General features: G+C 42.3%; 1 protein-coding gene across 2 annotated transcripts in view; it reads right to left on the bottom strand.

The window, feature by feature from the left end:
* Positions 1-23,335, bottom strand: part of LOC106563031 (ceramide transfer protein) — a 37,379-nt gene extending 14,044 nt beyond the window's left edge. Inside the window, exons 1-4 of one of the 2 annotated variants that reach the window (XM_082958128.1) lie at positions 22,680-23,335; positions 19,265-19,399; positions 4,423-4,539; positions 199-280 (exon numbers count right to left, since the gene is read on the bottom strand). In XM_082958128.1, coding sequence (XP_082814254.1) covers positions 199-280; positions 4,423-4,539; positions 19,265-19,399; positions 22,680-22,796 — 451 coding nt within the window. In that variant the 5' untranslated portion in view covers positions 22,797-23,335. The remainder of the gene's footprint in view (positions 1-198; positions 281-4,422; positions 4,540-19,264; positions 19,400-22,679) is intronic. The other variant, XM_014128238.3, reaches the window with a different exon arrangement.
* Positions 23,336-24,011: the final 676 nt, after the last annotated feature.

The raw sequence follows: 24,011 nt of genomic DNA, 5'->3' as shown, positions 1-24,011 counted from the left end.
TGGAACTTTATCCTTTAACACCGGAGTGTAAACAATAGGTGCCACTCATTACCTGACCTGCTTTCAATGGTGAGAACAGAAAATGACAAGTCTGGATAAAGCGCGCACACACCCACACACACACACACACACACTAGATTGAGGGCACTGTGCTAAATGGTAGTAGAACACACAGTAGCTGGTTTAGTATAGGTAGACTTGCCATTAAACACACTGCTGCTGGAGGGACTAGTGATGTCCTCTGGATGACTCCACTGTCTATCCTCCCCTCTCTTAGACTCTGATAGAAACACACACACACAGGTAAAACACACACAACTGTAACAGGGAGTGAGTGCTAGGTTGATACGAAATGAATGAAACAACTCAACCATCTACACTGAACCAAAATATAAACGCAACATGTAAAGTGTTGGTCTCATGTTTCATGAGCTGAAATAAAAAAAGTTTTCCATATGCACAAAATGCTTATTTCTCTCAAATTGTATGCGCAAATTTGTTTACATCCCTGTTAGTGAGCATTTCTCCTTCGCCAAGATAATCCATCCACCTGACAGGTGTGGCATATCAAGAAGCAGATTAAATAGCATGATCATTACACAGGTGCACCTTGTGCTGGGGACAATAAAAGGCCACAAAAATGTTCCGTTTTGCCACACAACATTGCCAAAGATGTCTCATGTTTTGAAGGGGCATGCAATTGGCATGCTGAATGCAGGAATGTCCACCAGAGCGGTTGCCAGATAATTTAAATGTTAATTTCTCTACCAACGTCGTTTTCAACCGGCCTCACATCCGCAGACTACGTATATGGAGACGTGTGGGTGAGCGGTCCGCTGATGTCAACGTTGTGAACATAGTGCCCATGGTGGCAGTGGGGTTATGGTGTAGGCAGGCATAAGCTACGGACAACGAACACAATTGCATTTTATCGATGGCAATTTGAATGCACAGAAATACCGTGACGAGATCCTGAGGCCCATTGTCGTGCCATTCATCTGCTGCCATCTCATGTTTTAGCATGATAATGCACAGCCCCAGACCTGCCAACCCTGTCGCGTGTGGCAAATTGTGCTTTGACAAACATTATGGATCACACGTGGTTCAGTTCAGTCCTCTGAAAAGGTATTTTACAAAACAGAAATAAAAAAGATTCATACTGCTAAGTACAGGACATATAAAATAAATATATGTTTTGTGGAATTAGCACAGATTGTCTATGTTTATTCCATTAAATGTACAGTGTAGAATGGAGATAAGTATCTATAATGTTTTTCTTAGCACATGCCCCCAAGTTTAGTCTCTATAGTAGAAGAAAGCTTGTCACCTCTCAAACAGGGCCAATCACAAGTATTGGCTTTTTAGACACGGTTCCTAATCAACAAATAAAAGCAAATCATTTTGAAAACATAAAAACAAATGATCGCGTCGACACAGACTGCAAACTGGCTACACAAAGCTTAAGTAGGCTAGCGCAAAGGGAATCTGACCGCTGATCGCTTGAAAAGTCCGCTGTTTCAGCCTATGTAAAAGGTACCTATTGGATTTCTTTGCAGCGCATACATCATTTCAGATTTTAGAAATTTGAAAAATCTCAAATCTGGCGCAAAGGCATTTTAAAAGCATTGCCTCTATAGTTAATACTGGACACTCATTCACTCTTCATTGCACAGTCTTCTAAACTCCAGACCCCATTTAATGCCAAGATGTTTAGATTTATTTTTGATTATACTTTTATAATGCTTTTTGTGACGTGGATCATAATTAGTTAGTCTATCAGGTTGGGTGATCCTCATAATGTTACGTGGAAAATACAACTAACGGGACGTAGAATGAAATGTATCACACTCGCACAAATGCGTCCAGTTCTTTTTCGTATTTGCATTTAATTTATTTTACTAGCAAACGTGAGTGAACTGCTGGCACTTTAGAGCCCACTGAATGTCCATCTTACGTTAGCTTCTCTAACGTTTACCTTTCCACAACACACGGAGCCGATAAGGGATTTGTCCATGTGTTTACGTACAGATGACAGTCGGCAAACTCAGCAACACAACAAACAGGAGGAAGGGCAGACACTGGGTAACTACGTTGAATAATTATGTATTAAAACCTGTTGGGGCTAGGGGGCAGTATGAAAAACATACCCAATTTGAACAGGTTACTACTCTGGCCCAGAAACTAGAATATGCATATTATTAGTAGATTTGGATAGAAAACACTCTGAAGTTTCTAAAACTGTTTGAATGGTGTCTGTGAGTGTAACATAACTCATATGGCAGGCAAAAACCTGAGAGAAAGTCAAGCACGAAGTGAAAAATCTGAGGTTGTAGTTTTTTCAAGTGATTGCCTTGACTGTATACAGTGACTTAGGGTTCATTTTGCACTTCCTAAAGCTTCCACTAGATGTCAACAGTCTTTAGAACGGTGTTTGAAAATTCTATGGTGAATTTGATAGGAATAACAGCACAAGGAAGTAGGTGTCCCATTATAAGGCATGGGCTCAGTCACGCGCAAGGACTTGGGAGCGAGCTGAGTTCATATTCACTCCTAAAGAGAACAGATAGGTCCGGTTGGAATTTTATTCAAGATATATAATAAAAACAACCTAAAGATTGATTCTATACATCGTTTGACATGTTTCTACAAACTGTAGTATAACTTTGACTTTTCGTCTGGACTAAGTAAGCATGCGCGTTGTGGATTTGGATAGTGAACCTAACGCGCGAAGAAAATTGATTATTTGGACAAATATGAACTTTATCGAACATTCATTGTGGAGCTGTGGTTCCTGGGAGTGCCTTCTGATGAAGATAATCAAAGGTAAGTGAATATTTACAATGTAATTTCTTAGTTTTATTGACTCCAAGATGGCGGGTTTCTGTTTGCTTGTTGTTGGTGTCTTCTGGGCTGTACTCAGATTATTGCAAATTGTGCTTTCGCTGTGAACCTTTTTTGAAATCTGACAAAGCGGTTACATTTAGGCGAAGTGTATCTATAATTCTGTGCATAACACTTCTATATTGATCAAAGTTTATGATGAGTATTTCTGTAATATGTGTGCTCATTCACCGGTAGGTTTGGAGGGAAAACATTTCTCAACATTACGCGCCAATGTAAAATGCTGTTTTTGGATATAAATATGAACTTTATCGAGCAAAACATACATGTATTGTGTAACATAATGTCCTAGGAGTGTCATCTGATGAAGATCGTCAAAGGTTAGTGCATAATTTTAGCTGAATTTCTGGTATTTGTGACGCCTGTCCTTGCTAGGAAAATGGCTGTGTGGTTTTTCTTGTGTTGGAACTGTCCTAACCTAATCTAATTTTATGCTTTCGCCGTAAAGCCTTTTTGAAATTGGACAATGTGGTTGGATTAAGGAGAGTCTTATCTTTAAAATGGTGTAAAATAGTTGATTGTTTGAGAAATGGAATTATGAGATTTTAGCTGTTTTGAATTTGGCGCTCTGATTTTCCACTGGCTGTTGTCAAAATCAATCCCGTTAACGGGATAAGAACGGGAAGGGGTCCCCTAGAGGTTAATCTCCATGTCGGTTGGCACAAACTCCTACATCTGCGTGTTGCAGCTCGAGAATCGGATGTCAGATTTACTCAGTGGATTTATTTTTTATTAAAATGTTTTAAATAAAAACAAACAAATTAGGCGCTATTCATTTCTGCGTACTTTTAACTCGAATCTCGTACATGTACAGAGAATTGTGTAGTTGGTACGCAAAATGCGTGCATGTTGGCAGGTCTGCAGCCCCATAACATAAGGATCTGTACACAATTCCTGGAAGCTGAAAATCTCCCAGTTCTTCCATAGCCTGCATACTCACCACCAGACATGTCACCCATTAATAATGTGTGGGATGCCCTGGATTGACGTGTACGACAGCGTGTTCCAGTTTCCGCAGATATCCAGCTACTTTGCGCAGCCATTGAAGAAAAGTGGGATAACATTCCACAGGTAACAGTCAACAGCCTGATCAACTCTATGAGAAGGAGATGTGTCGCACCGCATGAGGTAAATGGTGGTCACACCAGATACTGACCGTCCCCTCCCCACGCCCCCTACTTTTTAAAAATGTATTTTTAAGGTATCTGTGACCAACAGATTCATATCTGTATTCCCAGTCATGTGAAATCCATAGATTAGGACCTAATGAATTTCTTTCAATTGACTGATTTCCTTATATGAACTGTAACTTGGTAAAATCTTTGAAATATTGTTGCGGTTATATTTGTGTTCAGTATATGTACCACATCTCTGATTGGACTGTGTGCAACCATGACCTACATATCTTATGACCTGGCACTCATAAGATGTGACGATAAGAAACATGCAGCCTAGGTAAAACAGAAAGACATATTGAACACTCCAGTGGTGTGTGTGTGTGTTTATTATTATAAGTCTTACCCTGTGTAGTTCGATGGAGTTGATCCATTGGTGTCTGTGTTCTGGGTCTGTGGCCCTCAGGTACCACACGCTGTCGTTAACACTGACGTCCAGCCTGCACTCGTCAAACTCATGGGGCTGAGGGAGTGAGAGAGAGACGAAGGGAGGAAAGAGAATGGGAGGAAAAACTGTCAAATGTACAGCAACAAAACACTTAAATATTGCACAAGCCATAGTCCTGGGAATAACATACTTATTTGCGATTCACACGGGACAGTGAAGCTGTACGGTTTTGTAGCTTATATAGCAGGCCATTGAAAGAAAGAGAAAAAAGGCAGAGAGAGAAATCAGAGTTCAAAATCAGAACATCCTCCATTTTATGAGGCAGGCGAGAGACAAATGGGCTTTTGAAGTAGCCGATCAGCAGAAGTGAACAGACCCCTAATGTCTCTCCAGTGGCCTTCCTCTCCCTATTGCTCAAATCTGAGAAACTGATGTGCTGGCACTGCCTCTCTCTCTCTCTGTGGCGTTTATGAGCCGTTTCAGGCCCTCTGAAGGACGCATCTGCAGTGAGAGTCTAGGAGCCAAACGCTAAATCACAAACCAGGGCTAATCACAGCCAGAGGACTGTGTGTGTGTGTGTGTGTGTGTGTGTGTGAGGGGTGGGTTTGGTCAAGGGCAGTTTAGGACAGCGAGTGATAGAGAGTAAGGTAAATGTCCACATCCCCAAGCTACAACATAAGATGGCTCCTTCATTTACCCCTAAAACCTGTCCAAATTCTGAACGTCAGACATTAGGCTAATTAAAAGTGGTTTTATAATCCTGTTCTGTAATTCATTCATTAGTAGAAATCTACATGCCTCAATCCCACATAAATTGTAAACACTGACAGTAGGCTCAGACATTCTTGGAGAGCTATGGCAAAAAACATTTATTTGGGGGTGAACTAATGTTAAGCCCCTCCAGACTAGTACCTCGTAAGATGGTCAATTTATTTTACAACACCCCACTTCCAATACCACACCTCACACTGGCAGATCTAATGGAATGAGAGAGTGTGTGTGCATCACAGCAGAACGGGACTATTTTAGTGAGTTGGCAGAGTCATTCTAGCCCAGCCAGCCAGCATCAGCTCTATAGAATGGGGGCTCAGTGAAAGAGTCTAATTTAGCTGTGCTGAAACCTGGACAGGAAAGAGGATAGGACCAGATGCTCAGTTTGGGTGAGAAATAACGTAATAGTAAATGGCATACAAAACACACGTTCAACGTTGCTGTCCATTACTGAAGTTAACGTTCTGAAGTCTGCAGAACGTCAATCTCCAGTCTTCGTGTTGCTCAGTAGCCTCAGCCCCACGTCACACACCAACTGACACTCAGTGACTGATTGACTATTAGCCAAACCTTGTCTGTGAACAATTTATCCGACCTTCAGCCTGCTTATAGAGAAGGGCACTCAACGTGTACTGCACTGACACAAATGACTGATGATTGGCTGAAAGAAATTGATAAGATTGTGGGAGCTATAATGTTAGCCTTTGATATTATTGACCATAGTCTGTTATTGGAAAAACTTAAGTGTTATGGCCTTTACATCCTCTCTACCATATCATGGGTTGAGAGCCATCTATACGTTAGAACATCGAGGGTCTTCTTTAATGGAAGCTTCTCTAATGTAAAACATGTAAAGTGTGGTATTCTGCAAGGCAGCAGTCTTGGTCCTTTATTGTTCTCTATTTTTTACTAATAATCTACCATTAGCCTTAAAGAAAACCTGTGTGTTTGAGGGGAGAGGAGAAGGGGTGGTATCCAGATTTTCATATCATCATACCGTCTTTCTCTCATCCCGGGATTTATGGTATTACCGGTTTAGCACGCATGGGGCCTCAAAAGACACAAAAAAAGCCCATTGGCCATCTATTACCAGAATGTTAACAAAATTAGCACAAGTAATAATGAATTTCCATGGAGGCTACTAGCTAAATATGCTAACGAGCGCAAATGAAAATAAACAAATTGCAAAGACAGGCAATCCAGCTCATAAAGTTATATATCAAATCAAAGTTTATTTGTCATGTGCGCTGAATACAACAGGTGTAGACCTTAGTGAAATGCTTACCTACAGGCTCTAACCAATAGTACACAAAAGGTATTAGGTGAACAATAGGTAGGTAAAGAAATAAAACAACAGTAAAAAGACAGGCTATATACAGTAGCGAGGCTATAAAAGTAGCGAGGCTACATACAGACACCGGTTAGTCAGGCTGATTGAGGTAGTATGTACATGTAGATATGGTTAAAGTGACTATGCGTGCGTGCGTGCGTGCGTGGGAAATTAAAGAGCTACCGAATGTTATTTTTGGTGAGTTTGGACATTTACAAGTGAATGTGAACGAGAGACATTGTGTTTATCTGAAGGAAGTAGAGTACTAGCTTTGGAGTCTGGACTCGCTAGGGCAACTTTTATTTAGCTAGGCAAGTCAGTTAAGAACAAATTCTTATTTTACAATGACGGCCTGCACCGGCCAAACCCTAACCAGGATGACGCTGGGCCAATTGTGCGCCGCCCTATGGGACTCCCGATCACAGCCAGGTTGTGATACAGCCCGGGATCGAACCAGGGTCTGTAATGACACCTCTAGCACCGCGATGCAGTGCCTTAGACCGCTGCGCCACTCGGGAGCCCGCCTGCTCGGAGAAGACGGGGGAGGAGCGTAAGGAAATCCAAAATATAGCAGTGGCAGCTGTACAGATAACTCATCCAAAAGGGCTTTGACTTCTCAAACATGGCAGAAAGCTAACACATTATGATGCCCCGTCCCCTTAATAATTCAGATACTTTCTTAGATAAGGCGACCCCTAAATATAACTTGCTAGTTAACGCAGAATTCTTCGTTTTTTCACGCAGGAAAGAAAAAAGGTTAAAAAAACGCATAAGAAATATCTTGCTGCGTTCTGTAAACGCAGATCGAAAATGCTTCTTATTGTAATTTCTGCTCGGCATCGGACTGATTTTGTGCCTCAGATGCACTTCTCCACTCGGATGAGAATTCACGAACGGGCATATCAGCAAACAGCGCTCTGACTTATGCAAGATTAAATTTAAGCAAAACATTAGGAAATGTATATTGGTCTACATTATTTCTACGATAAACATTAGAAATATGATGGCCGTGCATCGTTTTTGGGGAAATAAAGACCGTACTTTTTCAATTGTAAGCTCATTTACTTGTGTGGCTGCCAGCCAAATGTTTTGCACTAATGTATTTTCTGTGAAGGAAAACTATAGCTGTACTTCCCTGATCACTCGAAGCAAAACACTTGACTTTTAATATAAAAACGCAACCCCTGTAAATACACAGATGGACTCATCTGCTCCTGCTTCCTCCCGTTGTGCTGTTTTTAAAACAAACATGACTGGCTCAACTGTTCTGGGGAACTACAGTAAGCTTCCTAATGTAAAATAATGTGACAGGTGAAATGAAGAACGCAATCTGCTTCATCTCCTAACGTATTGCACAAGTTGACTGCAGGTATTTACTTAAAAAGTAGCTACAAACATGAAAATGTACTGAAAAACATCAACAAAATAGTTTCAACAGTATTGACGGTATTAAAAACATCCCGTGGCTATTTTCAAATATCCCGACAGACGATACTCTAGGGTGCTAGGAATGGGAGAATATGGTGAGAGGGCTACTTGGAATGGTCTGCCGGGCGTGGGTAAACTGGGAGGGTATACTGGGAAGCAGGGTTAAAATAAACACCCATTCCTCTGGAAGAGGCAAAGAGTGGATCTCTCAGCTGACGGACATACACACGCAAGTGAATACTTAGTTACACTCTCCTCCAATGTTCTCTTTAAAAGTTCTGTCTGAAGCATGTAGGGAGGAGTCCAGAAACTTCTAAAGGACAGGTTTAAGGCTGAGGCCTCTTTCACGCCTCTCTTTCCCAAGACAAACTCCCCATTGTGCTGTTGCAGCGGCCGGCCCAACCTGTTTTTAACATGCGATTGCATTTAGAATTGTTGCACAATGACTGGGCTTCGAATTAGAACACTTTTCACTCCAGCAGCATCCAGCTGTTCGAGAGCTGCACTGTCCGACAGGTGATATTATTCAGCTCATGGGCTACTAGGTTCTGTAACATATGCTGTGTGCGTGTGATAAATAATTTACATGATAAACTAAGAAAACAACACCCATCAATTTAATTCCACTCAATTATGCAAATTATCCTATAGATCAATAAGCATGACGCTCAAATGTATTTTCGCCGTCTAACCGATTAACAGTAAACCGTTAACATCACTAAGAGAAACCAATCTACATATATAAACAAGACTTCCAGCATTTCACAGACAGTATTACTGCGGTGTATACAACACTGAGCATAAATCTGTGTTCTGGTACAAACACTCAAATCCTAAAAGGGTAGATGGGTGGGGTCACTGGGGAAAGGAGACTATAATGGAAGACACTGATCTAGCTGAATGAGAGAGAGCAGGATAGGACAGCACAGGACGAGAGAGAGCAGGATAGGACAGGACGAGAGAGAGCAGGATAGGATAGGACGAGAGAGAGCAGGATAGGACAGGACGAGAGAGAGCAGGATAGGACAGGACGAGAGAGAGCAGGATAGGACGGGAGAGAGCAGGATAGGACGGGAGAGAGCAGGATAGGACGGGAGAGAGCAGGATAGGATGGGAGAGAGCAGGATAGGACAGGACGGGAGAGAGCAGGATAGGACAGGACGGGAGAGAGCAGAATAGGACAGGACTGTCTATATACAGTGCACACACTGTATATAGACCTTTCTATTGTATTATTGACTGCAACTCTGTTGTTGTTTGTGTCGCACTGCTTTGCTTTATCTTGGCCAGATCGCAGTTGTAAATGAGAACTTGTTCTCAAGTTGCCTAGCTGGTTAAATAAAGGTGAAATAAATAAAAATAGGACAGGACGGGAGAGAGCAGGATACGACAGTGGGCCAGAGACGACTCGTCTCCTGTGATATCAGCCCACAGGATGACATGAGAACCAGACAGGATGAAGAGACCCATTTCCTGTTTCAACTAACACTTTCTAACACTTTCAACACCTCCCCCCATAGCCTGTCTGTCGCTCCGGTTCTCTGTTGGTCTCTGTCTCGCCCTCTTTTTTTCCATCCTACCCTCCAATCTCTCTTAGTAAACCCTTGAAAATCAACCCTGATTGCCCCTGTCCCTTATATTCCTCCCCATCACCCCATCTCCCTCAAACTGCAATATCACTGAATAAACGACAGATTCAGCCATTCCTTGGACAGATTAAACCCATCAAAGAGCTTCCTTCTGCAATAGCAACATAAATAGGCTGAAGGGTTTGAGGTGGGCAAAGAGAAGATGTCTGATTTTGCACAAATTTACATTTGTCAATTATCTTGACCTCTGCTTTGCCATCCTTCCTCAGAGTATCACTGCCAATGGCCTTGGCTTTATCAAATATGCAGAGAGAGTCAGAGAAGGGGGAGATGGATGTATAGAGAGAGGGGGAAGGAAAGAAAGAAAGGTAGAGCGCAAAGCGGAACAAGAGCGAGAAAGAAAAGGAAAGAAAGAACGAGAGAAAGAAAGAGAAAAAAGAGGATGTAGAGAGAGAGAAGTGAAGAAAGTACATGAGAGAAAAAGAATGCCAGAAAAAAATGAAAAAGAGAAGATAAAGTAAGAGAACGAAAGAACGTGAGAGCACGATAGAAAGAACGAGAAGATGGCGAAAGAGGGAGAGAAGGAAAGAAAGAACGCGAGAGGAAGAGAACGTCAGAGAGAGAGAGAGAGAACCAAAGAACATACGAGAGATTGAAAGAACGAGAGAGAAGGAGAACGAGCGAGGGAACGAGAGAGAAAGAACCAGAGAGAAAGAGAACCAATCAACAGACCCTCCCTGTTGTGTGGTCTGTCTCCAAGCCCCTGAGGGGAGCAGAGAGGAGAGTTGAAGCTAAATCTGGAGCTAATAATGGATGCTCGTGGCTTTCTGAGTGGCGAGGCTAAAGGCCAGGTCTACTACTTTAGGGCTCTAGGCTACTCTCCAGCCTTTTGAACTGAGGAATTGATCCTTAAATGGAAAGGGGGATACCTAGTCAGTTGGATAACTGAATTCCTTCAACTGAAATGTGTCGTCCGCATTTAACCCAACCCCTCTGAATCAGAGAGGTGCGGGGGGCTGCCTTTATTGACGTCCACGTCGTCGGCGCCCGGGGAACAGTGGGTTAACTGCCGTGCTCAGGGGCAGAATTACATTTTTACCTTGTCAGCTCGGGGATTTGATCCAGCAACCTTTCGGTTACTGGCCCAACGCTCCTACAAGCAAGGCTACCTAAAGTGTCCTTTTGTTGTTGTTGTTGTCTTAAGCAGGGTAAACTAACTCCTAAAACACACAAACACATTCTATTCCCCATTGTCCTGAGAAAATAACAACAAATGGACCCTTTTAATTCATGGACCACTCAAATGAAAAAAACAAATAGGCCAAAGTCCCAAAACATCCAGCCAGTAGCTGCATATTACGGTATTATTATGTAATGTTAGTTGAATGGCTGTAATATTTACATGCCTACTATTTTCACGTTTGCTTTTCTAGGAAGGCTATGAAAAGCGAGAGTGACAACAGAAAAGGTGCTTTCCTTGAAATTCGTCCTCAATGTCTAACGGATGGAATGTGTGTGTGTGCCAGGACAGCAGGCTGAAGTGGGCTTGAGCAACTCCAGTTTTAGTTCTAACAGAAACTCGTTGACCAACTGGTTGACCAACACACACAAACACACTCTGGCTCTGTTCAGTCGTTTGTATGCACTGGCTAAAGGTGTCAGCATGCTTCAGTTCGGCTATGTGATCAAGTGTGCTTGCATACTCCCTTAAAAGACATACGCTTCAAAAACTTGAAAAAAAAAGGCAGTAGTATGGTTTGTCTATTGTGAGACGCTGTAGCCAGTACAAACTTCCTCAAAATAGTCAATGACAGATTTCAGATTTCTTGAGTTTTGACGTTTTTTTTGGGCCGAGATCTTAGTTGGACAATTTTACAAGATGTTTGGTGCAGTAAATGAAAACAAATGTGCATGAAAATGAATGACAAAGACTTTACTGAAGAATCCTTACTGTTGACCAATCACAGACAAATGGGCGTAGAGTTCGGCTACCGACTTCAGCTTGAAGAAATGTCATGATACATGCAGACATCTTAAGCAGTGGCCTGACAATGAGCAGTCACGTTTTAATAGCATTCAACTGAACATATAATCCCCACTGAATGAGAGAGGAATATAGGAGAGAGAGAGAATGGGAGTGAAAAGAGCGAGAGAGAGAAAAAATGACGAGCGAGAATTAGAGAACTTCCCATGCTGCAGATCCACAAGGATCTGTGCTGCTTGACCACTCAACAGATATACTGGCTCAAATCTCTGATTTACCACACACACACACACACACACGAGAGAGAGGGGATAAAAAAAAAAAAAGCTAGCTCATTGAATCGGTGCAGAGCAGCAGCGGAGACGGCAGACAGACCCATTGTCAGCCCCCTCTGAGTTTCTCCCTCTTTCCCTGGGTCGTTTCTTTCTTCTTTGTCTTCTCTGCTTCCCTCAGGGAACGGACACACACTGCACGATGCGATTTCATCTGAAGCGGAACCCTGTGACCGCTCTCTCTCACTCTCACACACACACCTACCTCAGTGTCTTTCAATGACATGATAACATGTCTATTAACACTGACAGGGAAGTAAAGCCACATTTCTGCATGACCTAACCTGACTGGTGACAATCACTAAGCACTGGAGAATGACAATATATATATTTTGCCTGCCGAACCAGCCTGAGGCAAGCAGCAGACGTCTTCCACTTCAGTGAGCGTGACAGAGACAGACACACTTTGTGTAACTGGGGAGTGTGGACCTTCTTTGGGAGTCACTCAGTGATTTCAAGGCAAGGGGAGTACGCCAGAGCCACATGCAGAGTAGCAAGGGCAGATATTATATACATAAAGGAGAGACGTATATAGAAAGGGACATATATACAGGGAGAGGGAGACCGAGCGAGAAAAACCTGGTGTATTCCAGAATAAATGGAATCAGTTCAATTGAATAGAGCTGAGAGCAGTAGATCGTATTCGATCCAGGTCACAATAACTGGGAACCCAATTGTCCTGACTGCCAACCATCCTCCACTGCCTAGCTGGCGAGTAGGGTTGGGCCCATTTAGTTGACTGGTTAAAAACGTTATGGTCGACCGAGATTTCTTTAGTCGAGCAGTCGCAATTATTATTATTTTTTTAATTCTTCCATGGTGCACAGTTTTTTTCATTGCGCCCACAATGCTCGCGAGCGTCCGCGTAGCCAGGCGCTAAAATAGAACTTGGTTCTATTTGTGACACTTGAGACTCTGTAAGTCCCGCTTCTCCCATAGGTTTTTATGAGCATACAGTGAGGGAGAAAAGTATTTGATCCCCTGCTGATTTTGTACGTTTGCCCACTGACAAAGAAATGATCAGTCTATAATTTTAATTGTAGGTTTATTTGAACAGTGAGAGACAGAATAACAAATCCTGAAAAACGCATGTCAAAAATGTTATAAAATGATTTGCATTTTAATGAGGGAAATAAGTATTTGACCCCTCTGCAAAACATGACTTAGTACTTGGTGGCAAAACACTTGTTGGCAATCACAGAGGTCAGACGTTTCTTGTAGTTGGCCACCAGGTTTGCACACATCTCAGGAGGGATTTTGTCCCACTCCTCTTTGCAGATCTTCTCCAAGTCATTAAGGTTTCGAGGCTGACGTTTGGCAACTCGAACCTTCAGCTCCCTCCACAGATTTTCTATGGGATTAAGGTCTGGAGACTGGCTAGGCCACTCCAGGTCCATAATGTGCTTCTTCTTGAGCCACTCCTTTGTTGCCTTGGCCGTGTGTTTTGGGTCATTGTCATGCTGGAATACCCATCCACGACCCATTTTCAATGCCCTGGCTGAGGGAAGGAGGTTCTCACCCAAGATTTGACGGTACATGGCCCCGTCCATCGTCCCTTTGATGCGGTGAAGTTGTCCTGTCCCCTTAGCAGAAAAACACCCCCAAAGCATAATGTTTCCACCTCCATGTTTGACGGTGGGGAAGGTGTTCTTGGGGTCATAGGCAGCATTCCTCCTCCTCCAAAAACGGCGAGTTGAGTTGATGCCAAAGAGCTCCATTTTGGTCTCATCTGACCACAACACTTTCACCCAGTTGTCCTCTGAATCATTCAGATGTTCATTGGCAAACTTCAGACGGGCATGTATATGTACTTTCTTGAGCAGGGGGACCTTGCAGGCGCTGCAGGATTTCAGTCCTTCACGGCGTAGTGTGTTACCAATTGTTTTTTTGGTGACTATGGTCCCAGCTGCCTTGAGATCATTGACAAGATACTCCCGTGTAGTTCTGGGCTGATTCCTCACCGTTCTCATGATCATTGCAACTCCACAAGGTGAGATCTTGCATGGAGCCCCAGGCCGACGGAGATTGACAGTTCTTTTGCGTTTCTTCCATTTGCGAATAATCGCACCAACTGTTGTCACCTTCTCACCAAGCTGCTTGGCGATGGTCTTGTAGCCCATTCCAGCCTTGTGTAGGTCTACAATCTTGTCCCTGACATCCTTGGAGAGCTCTTTGGTCTTGGCCATGGTGGAGAGTTTGGAATCTGATTGATTGATTGCTTCTGTGGACAGGTGTCTTTTATACAGGTAACAAACTGAGATTAGGAGCACTCTCTTTAAGAGTGTGCTCCTAATCTCAGGTCGTTACCTGTATAAAAGACACCTGTATAAAAGACACCTGCCAGAAATCTTTCTGATTGAGAGGGGGTCAAATACTTATTTCCTTCATTAAAATGCAAATCAATTTATACAATTTTTTACATGCGTTCTTCTGGATTTGTTTGTTGTTATTCTGTCTCTCACTGTTCAAATAAACCTACCATTAAAATTATAGACTGATAATTTCTTTGTCAGTGGGCAAACGTACAAAATCAGCAGGGGATCAAATACTTTTTTCCCTCACTCTATACCCACGTGGGTGATTGAAAGATGAACTGAGGTCCACACTCCAGTCCAGTTGGTGGTGGTAATGCATCTTAAAGTTGGTTGCCAACCGCCATATAAAGTCCAAAGAAGAAGAAGCCTGAAGGAGGAAAGATCACTAGAAAACAAACTTGGATTACGGTTTTATCTGTGGATTAATTATGGGAGTAGAGGACCTTGTGCATTTCAGGTAAAATAACAACCCAATGTTTATATCCCAGGACAAATTAGCTAGCAACTGTCCCCAAATTAATATAGTTGGATCAGAGTTCGTTTTGATATTTAAACCTGCATGTCCTGATCACGTCTGGTGTGGGTGGACAAAATCAACATGCTCGCGATGACGCACAAGTGGTCTGGTCAGCATGTAAGATGTGATACTGAAATTATCAAATATTTTATCAATAAATTGATTTCTCCTGCATTTAAAAAAAATATGTATTTAACAATTAACAAGGCAAGTCAGTTAAGAACAAATTCTTATTTACAATGACGGCCTACACCGGTCAAACCCGGACGACGCTGAGCCAATTGTGCGCCGCCCTATGGGACTCCCAATCACGACCGGTTGAGATACAGCCTGGATTCGAACCAAGGTGTCTGTAATGACGCCTCTAGCACTGAGATGCAGTGCCTTAGACCGCTGCGTCCATGTGTTAACTATTTAACTGTACTAGAATGCTTAAAAGGCTGCAAAAATGTTTTATTTTGGGATATCGGTATATATTTTTTGGGCAAGGAAAATAACGGATATCAGCCAAAAATGTCACAGCGGTGCATTAGTCTGAATACTTATGTAAATGCGATATTTCAGTATTACATAAAGAAAAATTGTTTTAATCTAACAGCACCTGTTTGTCACATAATATGCACACAGCTCTCGCTCCTATACCCTCCTTTTTCTTGATCTCCTTATTGTTATTATTCCAATTATTATGATGATCATCATTATAATCATCAGTGATGTCGTTATCATTAGTACGCTTGGTATAGTATCCTTGTGTAACCATCGTGCTGTAGGCCTGTTTAGTCTTAATACCGTAACTTACTTAGGCCTATATTTCAATATATAGTCTACTGTATCAATCAATCATTTGTTCATGCCATCTCACAGCATACGAGACCTTCATGCTTCGAAATGCAATCAAGCATTTTAGTTTTAAAATTAAATAAAGAGAGCTTTGAATAATTATCCTAAACAATTCATAAAACAGACATTCACGAATGCAATGCAACCGTTTCTAGTCTGCTGTAATAAAGGCATTATAATTTTGTTTTAACAGACTCTCATACACTTATTAATTTAGTGCCGTTTACACTGTTACAAATGGTCATAAAAAAGTATAATATTGTAATCTAACAGCAACTGTTGGGCGTATATAATACTCACACAACGCTTGCTCCTATACCCTACTTTATCTGGATCCCCAGTAGTTTCCACAACTAAGTCAAATGTCTTTCACACATCTGACTTCCCCTTTCCCTCCTGAGCAACCAGTAAACATTCGCCCGCTTTGCGTTTCTTTTTCACGTCCTCTGCATCCATTTTGCTGTCACTTGTTACTGTGTTCGGAGTTTGGTTATAACCAATTTATTAATGTGATTATGATAGGCTATAGGTCAAGGCCCTATAGGTCAAGGCCCTATTGGCCACATGCATGCGATGCATACATATCACGTGAAGAGAGCAAGGGTTGAGGGAATGGTTTTCTAAACAAATTACAGATTTTGGTAACAGAACCTTTCAGTCAGAAACAAGCAAGAAACTAAATGACTGAAATGTTGAGCTTCAGCACAAACACTTGCTGTGGTGCTTTTTCGATGCAGTAGGGAGGAGAGCGAGACAACGTGCGCCAGCCTCGCAGGCACTCGCTGTCATTTTTTTAACAGTGTGACTATCGGGCTCTTGAGTCCTTTGTGCGTCTTAGTTATTTAATATATCAGTATGCTTAAAGCATCAGACAAGCTCAGTGCATACATATGTAGTTGATTTTATTCAAACACATTGGGTGTGTCTGTCTATATGGGAAAAATAAGGTTAAAAAATGTTTTGGGTCGGGGGACAGCTCTACTGGCGAGTGTCTCTCTCTCACACACACAAACATTTTACATTCTAATCATATTGTGTCTGAGCCAGGGGGAATATTTTGTTTTGTTTGTTTCCATTGTTGATTTCTTATGATCAAATGGAAGCTTCCGTTATGGAAAGTTTGCTCCCCAGGTCTGGAACATAGACTAATTTACACACACAGTGGAAGTTAATATTTACAGTGGTAGAGAATGGATGAAGCTGAATAAATACAGACTGAATAGATTGACCACTCTGACCAGCCTGGGAACAGTCACTCATTCATCATGCTGTGTGTGTGTGTGTGTGTGTGTGTGTGTGTGTGTGGTGGTGGGATATGATAATGTGCTTGGCAAACCACTGAGCTGCCAGTTACAGGACAGTGACGGTTCACAGGGTTCAAAGCCCTGAGGAATCAGTCTTCAACGTTCATCAGTTACCATGACAACCTGACCTTTGAACCCATCCTTTTTTTCTCATTCATGTCATCATCCTGCTATGGTCAGTGGATGACATGACTGGATTGGTAAAAGCTATGATAGCTTTCCCCCTTGCCTTGCTCAAATAGTGTTAGGGCTAGATCTGCGTTAGACGACAGAATGGTTGTTTTGGCGGTGTCGGAGGTGGAACTGCGTTAGAGCTGTCAAATCCACAAGTGGCTCCCGGTGTTATACCTAAAGTGGACATTGCCATTGGCTGCACGGGGTTGCATTAAGAGAAATCCCATTTCCCCTCGTTTACAAGTCCGAACACTGGAATGTGAGATGTGATCTACACCTCAATTAGGCTGATAGAAAATCCTCATTATTTCGTTGAACGATTTTCAATTTTCGCATCATTATTTCTATAGGCCTATAGTCGTCACTTTCTCGTTCTTAACTTCTGAGGCGAGTGGGATGGGTGTAGCTTCGTGACAATCAGCTGCTCATCAATTTGACAGCTCCAACGCAGTTAAACCTCCGACACTACCAAAACATCAGCTATGCTTGTGTCGGCTATCACCGTTTAACGCTCGATCTGATTGAATCTAGGCCTTAGATCAGTGATTACTTCAAGGAAGGGAGGAAAGACGCATTGTGAAAGGATCTGAGTAGGTCTGAGTAGGGCTTAAGTTTATCCCAGCTCAGAGTGTTGTGTTGAAACCAGCAGTCACCTGATGAGCTACTTACCCTCCAGCACTAAGTTGCAATCAGGAGTTTTGTGTTGTTTTTGTTTTTAAATGAAAACAGTTTCTTCTGCTCAGTCATACACTCAGCTATAGCTCTGGGCCCAGTTCCCCAAGGGCATCTTAAGTTGAAGTTAATCTTTAGAACCATATGATTCTAATTATGAACTTGAGCCATAAGATGCTTTTGGTAGCTAGTTTTTCCTCAGTTGATTAAGAGGGCAAATTCAGGATCCAATGCACATCTCAGAGTCCATGTTAAATGTACTGTCGTTGTCAATAGCTGATCCCTCGCTAGCTCGTTACGCTGCCCATAAAATACCACGTCCAGATCATTCACATACCCACTAATTCAACTGGAGTCAGAAATCAACAAGAGCTCAGAAGTATGTGCTGAATTGTGATCTTGGCACAGCGCTAGACATGTCAGGTCATTCTCTGACCCAAACGCACTTCCACACGCCACGCTGTGTGTGTGTTGACTTGGCAGGCAGCTTGAGTCAGGAGATACCACTGTGCACCTAATCTTTGCTCGGCTGGCTCCATCCATCCATCTCTACACCTTGGAACATTGCCATTTGTGCTAGCCAGGTCCAGATCTGTTGGCCAATGTCCCAAAGCCAGACCATTCCTCAGAATTTTGTTGTCATGCCGTAAAACGGCAGAATTTGTCTTGTAGGTTTGAGCTCGGACGTCTACTCACAAGGAGGACAGCCTTGCTGACATACAGGGACCCTCTACAGCTGTTCTCTATTGCTCTCTTCGTAACAGTGTAGATCAGAAACCATGAATAGTAATGTGGTACAGTATTACCTATTATATGTACTCAGGGACAAAAGCCGTGTTGAGGCAGAGGGAACCTCTACAGCCGAACTGTCTCTCTGTCGTCGGACAGTTCTTTACTTCGTCTTCAGCATTTATAAAGTAGTATAGTAACATACTAAAGTATATAGCAGTGTTTCCCAAACCTTTCCACTCAGGCCCCCCTCCATCATTGGGGAACATCCCGCCAGCCAACAAAGCTCATTTCCTTCAATTTTACACATTTTGGAATTTCTTGTGTGTGTTCATGTGATATCAGTGACTCAAACATTACAACAAAAGCAATGGGCTAAAAAACCTAGCTTAAAAACATTAGCTGACATGGGCTAATTGATCTGGACATTTATGACAAGTTATAAATAGCTCTAAGTTCTGCAATGACTGACATGACAAGAGGAAAGCTGCAGATGCACTACCATTCCCCCCGCCTACCCATCGACCCCCCCACAGTATGACCATTTTATTAGCATATGCTAAATATTTCGCTGTGCGACCTGGAATTTTTATTTAGGTGCACCCAATTATTACCTCAAATATTTTTTATTGTGCTCGTAAATTTCTTTATGCGCGCCTACATTTTTCAACTTAGACGCACACCTTGTAGTAAAAAAAAAAAACTTTCCTTTTTTCCCCCCCTTCTTTTTTTTTTTAAGGTCAGCGTAGAACCCTGCTAGGGGGCCCGCCTCAGTTTGGGAACCACTGGTCTATAGAACAGGGTAGCATACTCACAGTGATGACAGCCTTGCTGAGACACAGGGACCCTCTGCAGCCGAACTCTCTCTCGTCCTGAGACTTGTAGTAGCTCAGAGTGTTGTTCTTCAGGACCACCCAGCGATCCTGCCAGCCGTGGATGTAGTTAGTCCACTGAAGGGAGAGGAGAACGTAAAATAAATAAAAAGTTACCTCACTATGAGGGAGGAATTTACAAAGTGATAATGTTATGAGGATGCGCACGACAGTCTGGAACACATTAGTTGGCTACAACAGAAACACTGACAATTCAAGCAATCTGAGAAACCCCCCCCCCACTAAATGAGACATTTGAATTGGATGAAAACAACCATTTCAAATCACACAACGGGTAGGTGATAAAACACTAGGAAGGGAGAGTCGTGATTAGGATAGCCAGTCGGGGACACAAACCGTAAACTTACTGTGCTTTGAGCTCTCTGGCTAAGTCTATAACATCTACATTCATATCCGATTCTTGACAAAATGCATTTGTTGCAATCGTCTACTGTGGCAACAATCTGAGGTAACAATCTGTGGCAAACACACACACACACACACACACACACACACACACACACACACACACACACACACACACACACACACACACACACACACACACACACGAGAATATAAGGAATGTAATGTTCATCCATCTAAAACTCATGTATCATGTGTAAGGGGCTCACTATGACCGCGCAGGTGAGTTTAGCATGACGACGTGCAATAATCTCCCAAGCCATAGAAATAGAATGAATAGAACGGGTGTCCCCATTCAAGTCAATGACGGCATAAAGGGAAGACTGGCGGCCATTGTTATGTGCGCCCATACTAGGCTAGGTCTAAAATATACAGGTTAAGACAATGTAATAATTCCATGCAGCAGCGTTAGAAAATAAAACACATTTATTGGACCTTTATTGATAACTACTAGCAACGCTGCTAACTAGCAAAGCTGGTCCCATTTTTGCAGAATTATGGTATATTAGAATCCCATTGCCATCTTTCAACTAGCCCATAGGAGCAAAGCAGGAAGTAAAAGCAGAAAGTACACCCATCAATCTGTGCTGTAATTTGTTGAATCAACTCAAATTACATAAAATGCACTATACAAAAATACAATTTCAAAGATTTTACAGTTCATAAGGAAATCAGTCAATTGAAATAAATTCATTAGGCCCTAATCTATAGATTTCAGATGACTGGGAATACAGATATGCATCTGTTGGTCATATATACCTTTAAAAAAGTTAGGGGTGTGGATCAGAAAACCAGTCAGTATCTAGTGTGACCACCATTTGCCTCATGCTGCAGGACACATCTCCTTCGCATAGAGTTGATCAGACTTGATTGTGGCCTGTGGGATGTTGTCCCACTCCTCTTCAATGGCTATTGGATATTGGCGGGAACTGGAACTCGCTGTCGTACACATCAATCCAGAGCATCCCAAACATGCTCCATGGGTGACATGTCTGGTGAGTATGCAGGCCATGGAAGAACCGTGGCGATTTTCATCTTCCAGGAATTGTGTACAGATCCTTGCGACATGGGCCGTGCATTATCATGCTGAAACATGAGGTGATGGCAGCGGATTAATGGCACAACAATGGGCCTCAGGATCTCGTCACGGTATCTCTGTGCATTCAAATTGCCATTGATAAAATGCAATTGTTTTCCTTGTCCGTAGTTTATGCCTGCCTGCCCATACCATAACCCCAGCATGGGGCACTCTGTTCACAATGTTGACATCAGCAAACCGCTCGCCCACACGACGCCATACACACTGTCTGACATCTGACTGGTACAGTTGAAACCGGGATTCATCGGTGAAGAGCACACTTCTCCAGCGTGCCAGCGGCCAACGAGGGTGAGCATTTACCCGCTGAAGTCGGTTACGACGCCGAACTCCAGTCAGGTCAAGACCCTGGTGAGGACGACGAGAACCAGATGAACTTCCCTGAGACTGTGTCTGACAGTTTGTGCAGTAATTCTTTGTTTGTGCAAACCCACTGTTTTATCAGCTGTCTTGGTGGCTGGTCTCAGACCATCCCGCAGGTGAAGAAGCTGGATGTGGAGGTCTTGGGCTGGCGTCGTTACACGTGGTCTGCGGTAGTGAGGCCGGTTGGACGTACTGCCAAATTCTCTAAAACGACGTTGGAGGCTGCTTATGGTTGAGAAATTAATATTCAATTCTCTGGCAACAGATCCGGTGGACATTCCTGCAGTCAGCATACCAATTGTACACGCCCTGAAAACATGAGACATCTTGTGGAATTGTGTTGTGTGACAAGACTGTACATTTCAGAGTGGCCTTTTATTGTCCCCAGCACAAGGTGCACCTGTGTAATGATCATGCCATTAAATCAGCTTATTGACATACCACACTTGTCAGGTAAATGGATTATCTTGGCAAAGGTATATCCACTAACAGGGATATAAACAAATTTGTGCAAAACATTTCAGAGAAATAAGCTTTTGTGCTTAGGGAACATTTCTGGGATCTTTTATTTCAACTCATGAAACATGGGACCAACACTTTACATGCCGCGTTTATATTTTGGTTCAGTATACATTCCATTGCATGAGCCACATTAGTTAGCATAATTTGAATGAACATTCTACATTATCATGGAAATACCAGGCAGCCATTGCAAGTGTACCCATGAGTTTACCAGTCAAATTGTCAGGGTTAGAGATTCCAACCCCATTTAATTAATTACATTTTTATGCTCTCAACATGCTTGGGTTAGCAGGTCAGGCATACAATGTCTTTAGAATGACAACCCGACACACCTTTCAATTAGATTATCCCATCTATAAATAGCCCAAACAACTACCTCTTCCCCTACTGTATTTATTTATTTAGCTCCTTTGCACCCCAGTATTTCTACTTTGCACACTCATCTACTGTCAAATCAACCATTCCAGTGTTTTAATTGCTATATTGTATTTACTTCACCACCCTTATATCACCTCATTTACTCACATTGTATATAGACTTATTTTTCTACTGTATTATTGACTGTATGTTTGTTTTACTCCATGTGTAACTCTGTTGTTGTATGTTGTCGAACGGCTTTGCTTTATCTTGGCCAGGTCGCAGTTGTAAATGAGAACTTGTTCTCAACTTGCCTACCTGGTTAAATAAAGGTGAAACAAAATAAAATCAATCAGGCAATAACTGATTCTATAAGGCTTAGTTAGCTATTGAAAATATTTCATGTAACATCTTTCAGCGGTTACATTCGCCCACAGTTGGCTCTACGTGAGCCGAGGGGGGAAACCAACACTGTTTCGTTGAACGAGCCCACATCCGTACAGGCGAAGTACCCTCAAATCATCAACCTGTATAATTTTTGTATCTTATGAAGAGGGGGAGTGAGCCTAAAACCAGTTTAGACGTTAAAGTTACCTTGCTGATGATTCCACCGAGCTCGGCGATACCAACAACTGGCTGCCCGACTCCCGAGTCCGACGTCTCCACATCTTCATCGGAACCCGAAGAATTCCAGCTCTGGTTATCCGACATTGTTGTTGTTTAACTAGCTATCTTGCTAACAAGCTAACGTTATCTGACTGCCAATGGAATAAATACAGATATCAAAAAATGAAAGTCAAATAATGACAGCGCAATATCATCCGCGTGACACCTCGGTGTTAGGAAAGACACATATAGCTATAAAAATGTCCTAGATAATTATTTCACCGCTAGTGTTCGTCCAAATTGGCTCTTCACCTGGCAGGCTCAGTGACAGTATTTCTCACCAGACTGTAACGTCAGATTAGCTAAGGTGTTGCACAGGACTGGAGCCAGCAATGAATCGCACCCGCCCCTTTATGTTACTTCTTCTAGCGGCAAACGGTCCAGTTTGAAATACTCAAAACACGAGTAGCTCGTTTTAATAAAGAATGTCGCTCTTCTAACTGATTTGGTAATGTAATCCCTACTTTACTACGACAAAAAAAGAAACGCTCTATACCAGTAGATATGTATTTATATTGCGGCTGACAGCTCTACCAAACACCATGTACACGCCTGTAGAATTCGAGTGGAGAGCGAGTTAGGGCTTGTGTGGAAGGGGCGCTGGCTGCTGGGGTGACGTCACTTAAACTATTCCCGAAAAATAAAGCAAGTACCTCCTTCGTGTACTACATAGAGTAATTTATTTGTATACTACATCGTTTTTTATTTTATTTTATTTATTTCAAACTTTATTTAACCAGGTAGGCCAGTTGAGAACAAGTTCTCATTTACAACTGCGACCTGGCCAAGATAAAGCAAAGCAGTGCGACAAAAAAACAATAACACAGAGTTACACATGGGCTTAACAAAAGTACAGTCAATAACACTATAGAAAAATCTATATGCAGTGTGTGCAGATGGAGTAAGGAGGTAAGGCAATAAATAGGTCATAGTAGCGAAGTAATTACAATTTAGCAAATGAACACTGGAGTGATAGAAGTGCAGATGATGTGCAAGTAGAAATACTGGTGTGCAAAAAAGCAACAAAGTAAATAAAAACAATATGGAGATGAGGTAGGTAGTTGGAAGGGCTATTTACAAATCAAATCACATTTTATTTGTTACATACACATGGTTAGCAGATGTTAATGCGGGTGTAGCGAAATGCTTGTGCTTCTAGTTCCGACCATGCAGTAATATCTAACAAGTAATCTAACCTAACAATTTCACAACAACTACCTTATACACACAAGTGTAAAGGAATGAATAAGAATATGTGCA

Source organism: Salmo salar, chromosome 11 (genome assembly GCF_965601325.2).
Source record: "Salmo salar chromosome 11, fSalSal1, whole genome shotgun sequence".
Classification (NCBI taxonomy): Eukaryota; Metazoa; Chordata; class Actinopteri; order Salmoniformes; family Salmonidae; genus Salmo; species Salmo salar.
Note: the sequence above shows the minus strand (reverse complement) of the source record. Positions and strands in the feature narration are given on the sequence as shown.